The 14,175-nt window shown below is 44.7% G+C and overlaps 1 protein-coding gene and 1 long non-coding RNA gene across 2 annotated transcripts; both read right to left on the reverse strand.

The window, feature by feature from the left end:
* Window positions 1-468: 468 nt before the first annotated feature.
* On the reverse strand, window positions 469-7,293 carry LOC120651652 (disease resistance protein Pik-2-like). Its single transcript, XM_039929221.1, has 5 exons — window positions 6,938-7,293; window positions 5,629-6,051; window positions 5,099-5,503; window positions 1,179-3,340; window positions 469-586 (listed from the first exon to the last, which is right to left on the reverse strand). The coding sequence occupies exons 2-4, from the start codon at window positions 6,042-6,044 to the stop codon at window positions 1,861-1,863; spliced, it is 2,301 nt and encodes a 766-aa protein (XP_039785155.1). The 5' UTR covers window positions 6,045-6,051; window positions 6,938-7,293; the 3' UTR covers window positions 469-586; window positions 1,179-1,860.
* Window positions 7,294-7,985: 692 nt separating this feature from the next.
* LOC120648728 lies at window positions 7,986-9,819 on the reverse strand. The gene is made up of 2 exons (XR_005665061.1): window positions 9,557-9,819; window positions 7,986-9,070 (listed from the first exon to the last, which is right to left on the reverse strand). It is a non-coding gene; the product is annotated as an uncharacterized LOC120648728 (long non-coding RNA).
* Between the last annotated feature and the right edge of the window lie 4,356 nt (window positions 9,820-14,175).

Genomic DNA, 14,175 nt, shown 5'->3' on the forward strand with positions numbered 1-14,175 from the left:
TGAAATGTTCAGATATCATGACATGCTGCCACTAGCGTGTATGGTTGGTACCTCCTCCTTTATCCGGGGTTGGGACCGGCTATGCAACAATAAATATTACCACCACATAATTTTTATATACATGTTGGTTAGGCTTCTTAGCTTAACCAACATCATGCATAAAAAAAGGAGGAAACATTTAATAGTAATTGCATAGGCGGAGTTTCACCCCCACCCCAAAGGCTAACCTAACCACCACCCCACCCCAACACAGACACAACCCTGTTTTTTGTAATTTTAGTTTTTAACATTTTTTTATTTTTCTTAAGCTAAGTACCAATCAAAGATTAAAAACCAAAATTCCATTCAAGAAATTAATGAAAATAAATTTAAGTTACCCACTAACTAAACACTGCTTAAATGGACCTAAAGTAAGTTTTTTTTTTGTTTTTTTTGGTAAGCCTGAAAAAACAACAACAAAATAATAACTGCGGCGACTACAACACCATAGGATTTTTTTTTTCTTTGCCCCTGATAATGTTACCAGGAAGTGAGCAGACGACACGAAATGATCCTGAAGGAAATGTGATTGAAGAAACGTACCAACCTACAAATATTTCACAAGTATAAGAATCTCAATATAGATAAGCACACACAGACACACTTTTGCCAATACACGGAGGCATGAGTAGTTCTACTAGTACTAGTGAAACGAAGCTAGGGCAGTGGGATGAAGTTTACACATACTTTAAGAGCGTTAAGCTAAAAAAAAAATACAGAGTTCTCTACTCTATTGAAAAGGAAATCTGCTGGAATGTATTTAGCTCAGAGTTCTCTGAACATGTCAAAACTCATGCAGGAGGCCAGAAAACAGAGCCGCGCCGCGCCTAGATACAGAGGGCACGAAGATAGCTGCACTAGCGAAAAATGATTGTGGGTCAAAAGAGAGGAGGGTGTGGGAAGAGTACGTACATGCATCTTGGGTCTGGATTCGAATCTTAATTGATTCATGAGAGAGCTAAGTCTAACTTGTTGGTGGCACCTCGTCCTCATAAGAGGAAACATATAGTACTAACTAATTACGGACAGATCAACATGTACGTCCAGTAGCTGTAGGGATTGATTTTTCCGCAGAGAATGAAACTACCGTAGTACATATGTACCCATAAATAAAGTTAAATAATTTTGATCATTATTACCTCCTCAGTAGACGAGACCATTTTACCAGCCTGGGATCTTGCTTCTTGTCACACGAAGCCTGGGACGGTTGGGGTGGTCTGCGATGGCATCCCTCCGGAGTCCAGACTCCACCTTCGCAACTGTCCAATCAGAATCACGATAATGACGTATGACGTGCACGTAGACATCCTGAAGAGACGGGAGATACTCAAGGCCAATGTTGCCGCAGTGACCGCCGCCTTTCTTTAAGGCTCCCACAAAGATACTAATCTTAATTTCTTCCAGATTTGGCATCACGGCGAAGGGCACTGTTCGTCGTCCCTTGTATTGTTGGGCAAAGCCAGACGGCATATCATCATCTCCGTTCCATATATGGAATGAAACGCTCGAGTCCTCATTGCACTGAAACTGGAACATTCCAGGCTCCATCTTGAACCGCCTCAGCTTCCGGAAGCAGCCATCACCCGCTTTGATATTACTCAATGTTACCGTGGACTTATTTTCGGCCAGCCGAAGGTAACGGAGCTCTGGAAGCCCAGCAATCAGCTTCAGATCCTGCTCAACCAGAGTAGCCACACACAGTTCCAAGTGGGAGAGGTGGAGAAGACGAGAGAGATCAATGCATGACGGCATCCTAGAGAACTGGATGTGGGGCAAAGACAGATGACAGAGATGCCCCGGGAGCACAAAGCCTCTTGCTTCCTACTTGGGCATATCGGCCTCTATCTCCATATCGGGCAGATCCTTGTCTAGATAAGCCACTTTTACATATGAAACCAGTTTTATATGCTGAACCTTTTTGAGACTGCGTAGAGACTCCACCAAATTTGTCTCCACGATCTCGTCTATGAAAAAACCAGGGATTTGCAGCACCCTTAGTTTTACCAGGCTGCCTAGCTCCTTCACCAACATCCTGACGTTGGAGTAGAATTCCTCATCATCTTTCCTACGATACCAGCTAAGATCTATTTTGAGCACCTCCAGGGACGTCAGCTTTCCAATCCCGTCTGGCACTCTTCTTATTCTCGAATCACAAATTGATAGGCACACCAACCGTGTTAGCTGGACGATGCTCACTGGCAATTCTTTTACATCAGTACTCTCAATATCAAGTGTCTGCAAAAATTTCAGATTCCCTATTTGTTTTGGGAGCTCATGTATTTTGGTATCTCTTACACCAAGATACCTCAAGTGAACTAAACTCAGGATACCCTCAAGATGCAATGAATCCGTAAATTGGCAATTTTCTATGGCTAGCACACGAAGAAGCTTAAAGCTAGAAAGTTGTATCCACTGTTTGACACCACACAGACAAGAAACATATGACCTGACTTTTGCCATATCCATATTTTCAGTTTGAGTAATATGCTCCCCGTTAAGTCTTTGGCAGGCTAACCTACGCACCTGTTTTTCTGGTAATGTATTACCTTCACCATTATCTAACACAGTGATGAAATTTTCAGCACACGACAAGGAATGGATTAGATCAAGAATCATATCATGAACACGGCAACCTTTTACTTCGCCGTTGTATTCGGATTCCACAGGCTGGACCATGTTTCTGTTTATGAGACTGTTGAAGTATCTCTCTCCGAGCTCGAATAGCCCATTTCCTTGTTCTACATGGATAAATCCTTCAGCTATCCACATCCATATCAGAAGATCTTTATCAATAATATGATCCTCTGGAAATGATCTTAGATATAATAAGCATGTCCTTAGATATGCAGGCATATCATAGTAGCTAAAAGACAATATCTTGTTTGTATTTTCTACCTGCTTCTTCCACATAGGAGTTTCTACATGCCTGTTATCTTTATGCCCAAAACCAATAGCCCTGTATAATTCGGACCACACTTCCCTTGGTTTATTCACCAATAAACATGCTATTGTGATGATAGCTAAAGGTATGCCACCACATTTCTTCAGAATTTCATCGGTAACATCATCTGGCTGGTTATCAGCAAATTTTCCTTTACCACGGTATATCCTCTTATAGAATAACGTTTTGGAGTTATCATATTGAAGTGGTGGTAGGTTGTAGATCTCGCCATTTTCTATGGCTGCTTCAATATTACGAGTAGTCGCAATTATTCTACTTCCACAACTATCCTCCATGAAACACTTCTTGATTTTGTCCCAAAAATTTGGATCCCATATGTCATCAATAACAATTATATACCTATCCACATGCATGAAAGTAGAAAATGTATCAGATGCTAAAGGTATGCGTCTAAGAAGCTAGAGCACCAAAACAGTTTGGCGCTCCATTTAAGCTTCTACCTTAATGATTACAAGACACACTACAAAATGAGAGATAAATTCTAGAAATCCTTGAAAATATAGAAACATCCAGCCATCCATTCAACATGCCCTAATCATTAAACAAAATAATAATTACTGCATCTGTTTTCTTAAAAGTTATTCACATATGCCATTACTAAAATACTCTAAATAATTTAACCCTAAAATATAAATTATTTGTCTTGCCATTATAACATGAGGTTGTTTATGGTGGTTGGACGGTACCAGTGGTACGCTCCAGTACTATTGCTCTTTGATTAATCCTGGCCATTGAATAAAAATTATTTATAAAAGTATTTTTTATTATAATTAATTAGAGAAAGGTATTATAGTAATTGTGGCAACCCTACCGGACATGGGGAGGATGGGTGCCAATCTGACCATAGATGGATGTTCCGACCTGGCTATGTCTATGAGAAATTACCAAATTACCCTTTATTTAATTAGAAATATTAATTAATTTGAGTATTGGTTCTACCTATATTGGGTACCGACGTACCATTCCCACTTGATTGGTACTTTCTGGTACCATAGTGTCAGTACCACCTATTTTTCCACCATTGGATGTCACCCGATGGACAACTCTTTTTTTTTTAATTTCCAACCACCATAAACCCGAGGGACAACTCTTATCTTTTTTTCCAACCACCATAAAATTTCTCTTATAACATAACACCTAAAACAACCCGTAAATATGTATCTAAATTACCCTCATGGCGTTATGAAAAATAGCCTTAAAATGTCCCTCGACCTCTTGGGATGAATTATCCACCTATGTCATAATGACAAAAAAAAAACTATCATAACATATAAATTTGCATCTAAATTATCTATTGTTCATTATTAAGACTAAGCTAACGCAACACCTAAATATGCATCTACATTACCAATATTGACTATCTATTATCTTAGTATTTGCCCAACAAAAGGAGCTCCATGCTCGCTCTTAGGTTCTAGAAATTCCAACGTCAATCGGAGGGGGAAAAAAGGAAAATTAACCACTACTACTATTATGATAATTATTAGTCCAAAATATTCTTATGCCAAAATAAAAATAACCCATATTGCCATTAAGGAAAATTAAGTGTAAAATATCCTTTACAAATAAGTTACATTACAAATTTATAATGTAATAAAAAAACTAATGCCACAACAATTATTCAATCAGAATATAAAGAAAATAGAAATAATTAAATGTGAAATATTACTAAAGCTCAACAAAACAAATTTTTACTATGGTAGGCCATATTTGAATTGTTTTTATCAATACTAAGGCATAATTCATGATAACGAAGAGGGTGATGTAGGGTTAGAAATAGTATAATTTTTTTAAAAAATAGTAAGAATACAAAGACATATAAATTTTTGAATTTGCACTACTAGCTGCAGAAATGCACGGGTCATACACTTAATTGTGAATAAAACTCAAGACATGGCGGCCTCTGCAACAACTAGAGTTGTACACAGCCTAGAGAATTTGAACTGATGGTGGAGAGGCATGAACTCACAACCGCAGCACCACATCAATTATCACATGTCACATAGATTAGCAAATACATTGGAATATATATTTCCTCTTTTTTTTCCAAATATCTTTGACAGTGAAACGCACCAGATGGATCGGAATGGCACATACCTCTTGTTTCGGAGATACTCCTGAACTAGCTCGATGAGTTCATTTCCACCCAAAGCTGTGCTATGAATGTTCTCGTACTTTCCCCGGTCCAATTTATAAAGAATATCCTTGAGAACCTTCAATTTGTTGGGATTCCGAGACACCGTAACAAAAGCCTTGCATTGGAACTGCGGTGGTTCATGCATGTCATACACAGCTCTTGCGAGCGTCGTCTTGCCTAGTCCACCAATCCCAACAATAGAGACTTTCCTTGGCTGCTGCTCGGACTCGTCATCTCCCTTTGCCAGCATCGTGATTAGCTCTCTCTTTGCCACATCGATGCCGACAAGGTCGGCTGCCTTAGTGCAATCGTTGTCACGAGGGTCGTCATCAAACATGACTTTGTCGGAACTACCAAAATTGTACCTGTCCGATATATATGTATAGAGAGAGAGGAAAAAGGAAAGTTCCAGAACCAAATTAAAATACGTACGGTAAGTGGAGAAAAAAATAAAACCATGATATATATATCGAGGGTGTTCAGTTCTGACCTCTTACGCTGCTCGTCCAGCTCCGTGACACGTTGCTTGATATCCTTGATCTGTTGGCCGATCTCATGGCGAGTCGGGGCCTTGCTGAAAATCTTGGTAATCTTCTTACTGAAATTTTTGAAGCTCTTCTTGCTGGGGGGTTCCGGACCCTCGACGCGCACCAGGAAGGCGTCGATGATGTCCTCCATGTCGTAGGACATCTCCCTGGCCTTGCGTGCCCATATCTTGATCACCTCGTCCTTGAGCTGCTCCGGTGGCACCTCGCTGACATTGCGGAGGGTGGCGTAAATCATCTCGAGCTCTCCCCTGAGAGACTCGATGTCTTCCCTTACGCTCCTCTGCAGGTTGTACTCGTCCTTGGCGAGGTTGATGAGCTGGGGGATGATTTTGCCCAGTGCCCCCGTCGCGAACTCCATGCTTGCCCTAACTCGATGAGATTATTAATTGTGCGCAATGCAAATTATTAGTAGAGAGATGCATGCATAATGCATGGGGAGGTGGAGCAAGGAGATTCACAACCATCGTACGTCTGCCTCACATCTGTATATATAGGGATGGTAACAGGCTATGCCCTAGTGGTCACTTCACAGCCCAACTTAACCCTTCAATATTTAGCCCAAAATTATATAATATTACAGCCCCGCTCTTAAATTATCTTGGCTAAATTTAAGGATACTTTGCCACCCCTATGTATACATGGTGGACGAGTCTAATCCATGTGGATTAGATCGGCAATTAATGTCCATCGATCGGTCAGTACTATACTAAGCATCAAGGTGATCAGATCGCACCCCTATATATACATGGTGGACTAGTCTAATCCATGTGGATTAGATCGGCAATTGATGTCCATAGATCGGTCAGTACTATACTAAGCATCAAGGTGATCAGATCGTGATGCACGGTGTCTTCACGTGGCCGACACTCATGCATAGATCTCAAAGCAATTCAAGCTGCAAGTCTGTACTAGCTACCCAAGTTAGTTAAGATCTTTAATAATTATTAGTAAAGTAGTAACAATGAAACATAAGATTTTAGGTCGTCTCTACGACTCACGATAACACCAAGTCACAAGTCCAAATCAAAATAAGTGTCCTTTTAGAGTTCAAAATTTGTTCCAAAACAAGTGTCATTTTAGCAACTCTCTCTATATCTCTCTCCTCCCCCACCTCTCCTCGCTCACCGTGTATAAAATTCTAAAAACACACTTAATTTGGGGCGGAAGTATAATAAAGTAGTAGCACATTAAGAAATGCAAGATGGATATAGGAAGTGGACAGAAAATTAAAGCGGCGAACCCAGGACGCACCTTGATTCAGTGCTCAGCGAGACGGAAGTGGAAGAGGAATTGAAGCCCTTTGGTCTTGCTCTAGATCTGCAAGCAGAAGCAGCTGCTTGTGGAGGATGAGCCCAGGAGGACTGGGGTTTGGACGACCGGCGAGCGGCGTATGAACCCAGCAGCTAACGGAGATGTGGTGGTGGATGGAGACGACCGGAGGTGAATGGCCGGCAGCTAAAGCAGAGTAGGCCAGGTCCGTCCTACACGTGCTTCAACCTTTGGCTGTGCGACCCGGCCGGCGTCCCCATCCACCCGGCCGGCCGCCGAGACGTAGAGGTGCAATGAAGGGAACGAAAGAGATTACTGGAGGTAAGTGGACGACAGCTTTAAGTGAGGGACCGAAATTGGCGATCAGAGGGGTGGTGAATGTGAGCCGAACAAAATTTCTTCGAAATTTGAAATGTCGGCCTATGTCCCAAAATCACCGCAAGCCCTCGAACCTAGGTTAACGAGAATAGCTATGGACAAGCTATCTCGAAGCAGAAGACCCAGGTTGCAGCGCGGAAGCAAAGCGAGTCGAAACGCAGAACTGGACTGCAGAGACCGGTCAGACCGGTTGCACAGACCGGTCGGGCTGGGAATTCAAACTGCAGACCAGTCAGACCGGTTGCACAGACCGGTCAGAACGGTCGCTCCCAGACAGCCAGCCAACAAAGCTCCAAATGTCAAATCTCGAGCAAACGAAGTCCAAATCCAACGAAACTTGGAGGAAAGCTTCGCATCTACCACATGAACATATTCCCAAAAGATCTTTTCCAAAAGATTAACAGATCCTGAGAAATTAAGGGAAAATCAAAGAGAATTGGGGTTTTCTCAAGAACCCAAAAATCTCAATCCGTGAGAACTCGTGATTCCTGCAGGTTTAGCACTTGGCTAGAAGGATTAGAATCGTCACAAAGAGTCCATCAAACCACGAATTCAAGGGTTGGTCTCCTCCAAACAAGAAACACACTAAAAGAGGAGAATTGAACCCAAAACGCAAGAGAGAAGGGGAGGACGAGATGCTCAGCACACACAAGTGAATCACAAACAAATTTTATCTATTAAATCTCAGAGGAATTCACCTATACAACAGCTAGAGCCATCCGCCCATCATCCACCCACTAGATTGAAGAGAATAGCTATAATCTAAACTCTCTTTGCGTTGGAGTCCTTGGCCCTAACCTAGAACAGGGGCAGGGAGAAGGAAAAACCCAGAGAAAACAAAAGACTCAAGAGACTCAACCAGCCACGGGCTGGTGGGGGGTATTTATACCCGGCTACTGCGGCCAGACCGGTCAGACCGGTCCAGGGGACCGGTCAGACCGGTCGGGTCAGCAGCACCCTACTGTACAGCCTCGATCGACGGCGGAGCTTCTTTCTTCGACTTGAAGTCTTTGCTGCGATGCCGCCACGTCGACGAAGATCCGGTCTGCGGTTTTGGAGGGTCCGCGAAACCCGGGTAGGTGGCCGGTTTTGAGAAAACCGCCAAAACCTCACGCGCGGGAAGATTCCCGCCTCCACGCCGTGGCCCTAGACGCCGTTACCGCCTCGGCCTCCTGACGGCCCTAGACGTCGCCCGACGCCCGTCACCTCCTCGCCCGCAGCGAGGCCCTAGACGCCGTCGACGCCCGGCGCCTCCGTCAGTCCCGAGACCAACGCCCGTGCCTCCACGACTTGGCGTCTTCAACCGCCGTCCGCCTCCTTGGTTTTGTGGCGCAAACCAAGAAACCCGCCTCCCGTCGCCGCTTGCGCCCTCGATCCAGGAATGGACGCCACAGCTGCCGCCCGGTCCGAGCTCCGGTCCCAGCTGCCCTTCACCGCCGTCCACCGCACGGTCCATCGGCCACAGCACCTCCACGGTAGCTCCCCGCCGACACTCGACGCCCGTGTACCTGCAATTCAAAGACCAAGCGCACGATCACACCGCACGGTTGACAATCCACTCATCACAGACAGGGTAGAGTACTCACATTCCTCATTAAGTAAACTAGAGTAGCTCCAACAGCATGGAGGGGAGCTTGCCCAGCGCACCCGTCACCACATCCATGCCCTCTCTGCTCTGCTGGGTATGGTGTGGTGTGGATGGTATATACTACTTGCAGTTGCAGTGAGCTCCCGTTGCTGCAGGGGCAAGAACAAATTAGTGAGACTGAAACAGTTTGAACTAACTTCAAACTCGGCTGATATGAAAAGAAAAATCTCTCAGGTCAACTGTATGTCGTTTCTCCATAACAGATAAAAAAAAGCTTGAAGAAGCTTAGATTATTCTGAAGCTAATGTTTGTGTTTCAGCAGCTCCAAAAATTCCAGGTCAGCATGTCACAAAAGCTCACACTGTAGGGTAGTCTGTCCAACACAGAGACCTATTAAGACTTGTTCCGAGTAGAACAAGGATTAAGAAGTTATCCTGAGAGCTAGCGAACGATTAGAAACTTTGTTTGGTTTGTAGTGAAACCGGCCAGCTAACGATGGACACAACTGATCGTGGACGCGTGAAGCAGAAAGAAGGAAAAATAGGGAGGATCCGGATGGGAAAGCTAAGCCACATCAAGCAACGCATGATTGATAGAGGAAGCCAGAAAATTAAAGCAGGGAGAGCAGGAAGCACCTTTGATCTTGCAAGATGTGAAAGCAAAAGCAGCTGCTTATGGCGAAGGAGCCGACGACTGGGGTTAATTTGGGAGGGCTGGCGGCGTCTGAACCCAGCTAGCCGCCGAGATCTGGAGGTGAACGATAGAGGTTATTGGAGGAGGTACTAGCTAATTAGCTGCCGGCCGGGCAACTAGCCTCTTTGAATAAGAAGATCAGGTAAGAGTACTAGTGATTCTAAAAATTCTGCCACTTGCATTGCTACCTACTCCTTAGTAATTAATTGACACAGTAGAGCTATAGACTCACTTGAATAAGCAGACCCACACATATAAATAATGCTAATAATAATCTCAACATCTACTCCTCAGCAGTGTTATGTAGATATATACTATATCCTATCTACTCCTCGGTCCCCTTGGGAAATTACAAACTTGTCACAGAATAAGGTAAAGTAGCCTACTTTTCAGAGTTACAGGAATTAAAATTTGGAAATTAAAGAAAGATTGGTGCAAGCAAGCCACATCGTTGCTGACCATGGCCCAAAGACAAAATAACACAGACAATGACGGCGACGATGGGCAAGTCTTTGTACAAACATAATTTACTTGGAGCAGGTGGAGACTACTCTAATTTGCAGATAAAAGAGAGAAATACAATAATCTCCACGCTAGTTTATCCAAATAAAAGCAGTTTGCAGTGTCAGCATGATGGTACAGGAAGACTACATACTCATCACTGAGGACAAATAGAGATAGCAGTGGGGTAATTGAACGGACAGTGATGTCCGAATTGGGTGGTTAAGGACTCTAGATTTTGGCCTAGAAAAAAGCTGGATTCTAATTTTATATAATTTTGAGCTAAAAATTTTAAGAGTCTTGTTGGTTCGTGAAGGAGCCACCGGGGCCATGGGACATTACCAACCCTATGTCCGATCCGTGCACTAAATTTATCATCGCCGAGGCATGCATATATGATTGATTGATGCATACGTTTGCAGAGGCTGCTAGAATCCGAAGGCTCCTCGCCGCCGTCGTCGACGCGAAGGTGCCAAGGCTGCTAGTATGGACTGTTTCTTTGAAATGCAGGTATGGGGACGGGCCGTACCCTACTGCATTGGAGAACGTACACGGTACACACAAATATAAAAACAGTTTCTGAGCGACCGAAAGGGCGACCAGAGGAGGGTGAATGGGAGCCAATTCAAAATCTTGCAAACTGAAGCTTCGGCTTAGTCCCAAAGTGTGCACCCAACCCCAACGTCCTAGATGAAGTGTGGAATAGCTATGGATGAGCTATACCAACACAAAACACCCCAAGGAACGAGCGAGAACAATTTGCGGAAGCAAACTCGAAGAAACAGAGCGAGACAGGCACGACATATGAGCACCGGTTGAACCGACGAGTATAGGGTTGAACTCGTCGGTCAAACCGACGTCACAGAGCCGGCAGCAACGAAATGCGAGCACCGGTTGATCCGACGTATGGGTATTAGCAGCGTCGGTTCAACCGGTGTTAGCACACCGGATGATCCGGTAAAATCAAACGCCAGCGCCGGTGCAGTTGTCCAGAGGGACCACAAAACTGCGATATCAAGCACCGGTTAAACCGACGTGATCAAAACCAAAACACCAGTGCAGTTGTCCAAAGAGACTGCAAAACCGATTGCACAGAGCACCGGTTAAACCGACGTCAACAAATTTCTATGCGTCGGTTGAACAATCACAGCAGCAGCAGAAAAGCACTCACCGATTGAACCGATGCTCTAGGGAGTGGATGCACCGGTGCAACCAGATGACAAGTAGAAAACCCTAACGTGGGAAAGACCTACTCACCAGTTGATCCGACGCATATAACTTCAAAGCGTCGGTTCATCCGGTGCTAGGAAGAACAGAGCCCAGAAACGCTTTTCAGCTTGCAACCTTTGGAATCTTTGATGATTGGAGGGTCAAATCAAGTCCAAAGGAGCTCAAATTTTGCAGGCATGATAAAAAAGAACTTGTGAACATGTCCATGGAAGTAATCGACGAATCACTCCATGGTTTGGGAGGAATCGAAGAATTCCGAGCAAAAACGGGGGTTTTCTTTAGAACGCCAAGAACTTTGATTCGAGTGAACTCGTGATTCCAGGGGGATTCGCACTAGATTAGATGTATAATAATCACTACAAAGAGTCACTCGATCATCAGAAAACCACTCGTCATTTCGTGCTCAAGATTTGTCGAAGAAAAATCAAATTCATCCAAAACAAAGCACAAATCGTACGAGATTGAATTGAATTCAAAACCCCGGAGGGCACAAAGAGGATTGGGCCTCCTTTCCCGATCAATCTCAGTACAAAAACTCAAAACTCCATGGTTCCAAAACCTACTCTAGAGAAGAGAGGGAGGAGGAACAGAGAGAAGGAGAGGGGGCGCTAGGGAGAGGGTGGTGGCGTGTTGTTTCTCTGTGGCTGGCGCAAGGGAGAGAGAGGAGAGGGTGAGGGGTATTTAAGGTGCCCACGCAGGGGGCCAAAATACCCTCGACTCAAACTAGACACTAAAATGCCCGTAGGGGCAAAACCGGAAATATGTACACGATCTCATCCGACGGCGGAGTTTCTTTCTTCGACTCGAAGCCTTCTCCGCGATGCTGCCATGCCAATGAAGATCCGGTTCGCGGTTTTGGGGGGTCCGCGAAACCCGGGTAGGTGGCCGGTTTTGAGAAAACCACCAAAACTCCACGCGCGGGAAGATTCCCGCCTCCACGCCGTGGCCCTAGACGTCGTTCCTGCCTCATCCTTCTGACGGCCCTAGACGCCGCCCGACGCCCGTCACCTCCCCGCCCTCAGCGAGGCTCTAGACGCCGTCGACGCCCGTCACCTCCGTCAGTCCTGAGACCGACGCCCGTGCCTCCACGACTTGGCGTCTTCAACCGCCGTCCGCCTCCTTGGTTTTGTGGCGCAAACCAAGAAACCCACCTTCCGTCGCCGCTTGCGCCCTCTATCCAGTAGTGGACGCCACAGCTGCCTTCCGGCACGAGCTCCTGTCCCGGCTGCCCTTCACCGCCGTCCACCGCACAGTCCATCGGCCACAGCACCTCCACGGCAGCTCTCTGTCGACACTTGATGCCCGTATACCTGCAATCCAAAGACCAAGCGCACGATCACACCGTACGGTTCACAATTCACTCATCACAAACAGGATAGAGTACTCAACATTCCTCAATCTCCCCCTTGATGAGTGCATTGTCAACACACCACAAACGAACCAAGATTGAAACAAAAACAGTGAAGAACAAAGAAGCAAGAGAGAACTTGAACAAGTGATAAAAACTCGAAAGAAGCAAGAATAAGTCACTTGACCAAGCAAAGATCGATTCCCTCAGACAAGGGCAACGGCTCGATGCAATCGATCAAACACAAGCATGACTCCTCAAAGACAGAGGCAGGGCTCGACACAGTCATGCCAGAAGCCCTGTATGCACTTCCCCCTTACCAGTGCAACTCTCACCACATGTATGCACTCTCAAATCCCTGTGAAAAACAAGTTTTTGGTTCTCTCAAAAATCAAACAATTTCCATCTTGTTCGATCATTAACTTCTCCCCCTTGTTGGCACATGCACACATCAAGGCTTAAACCTAAAGCTCCCCTGAAACTGAGACTCCCCCTGAACATATGCTATGCAATGAATGCGATGCAGGAGGTGTAAGTGAAAGCATTCAGGGATACAAGGATATGAGCAACAACTAGTCACAAGCACGTGTGCATCCATAAACAAGATCTGCATCTACCTCAAAAGGGTATATCAAATCAGTCTAGAGCTAGGCAAGTTCCAGTTTAGGAGAAATAAAAGCATCACCCTTGATCTAGAACTAGCAAGTAGGGAATGGTAAACAGTGCTAATCAAACTCATACAGGCGAGCCAAAAACATCCAAAGCATGCTGTAAACATTCATTTTGCAATCAAATTATATCAAGCAATTTTTAATGCCAGGGGTTGAAAACTTGTCATGCTTTACTTAGCAACGAGGCCAAGCCTATGCCAAAGGCAATCAGAAGCTTAAGACCCTCGTTTCAGTCATGCACAACATTGCCCGGGTTCTCACAAGTGCAAAGTGAGCCATCCCGAAAGCTCGATCAGTGCGACAAGCAATCCCACCTGGATCTTTCCATTCCATTTCAAGCACAATTCAAGCAATTTTATCAATTTTTAGATCATGTCAAGTATGAATTGCTGAACGAAAGGCTACACTAGCATGAATGAGATAGCAAAGCATATCAACGCGCCCTAACATGCTGGCAGCCAAGGCAGGGTGATCATGTTTTCAGATTTTCAAAACAAAATAGCTAAACTCAGATGATGTCATATACACAGTGGAGAAAGCTATTCATGATCACGTTTATAAACTCACACTAGCAAGCACTAGGAGATCATAGCAATGTATACAAGAATGCTAGTGCAAGTGGGGCAATGCAAAATGCAGAAATGTATAATACATATGCACAATGCAACTACCAAACCTAGAAAACTAAGAGAAGAACAAATAAACCCTACAAAGCTAACCAAAGAAAAATCAGCGATCAAAAGGGGTAACAAACCCCAAGCTCCCCTCGCAAGCGAGCAAAGGTGTCCTGCTCAAGTGGTTTGGTTAGGAT

The sequence above is a fragment of the Panicum virgatum genome, chromosome 9K (assembly GCF_016808335.1).
Source record: "Panicum virgatum strain AP13 chromosome 9K, P.virgatum_v5, whole genome shotgun sequence".
Lineage (NCBI taxonomy): Eukaryota > Viridiplantae > Streptophyta > Magnoliopsida > Poales > Poaceae > Panicum > Panicum virgatum.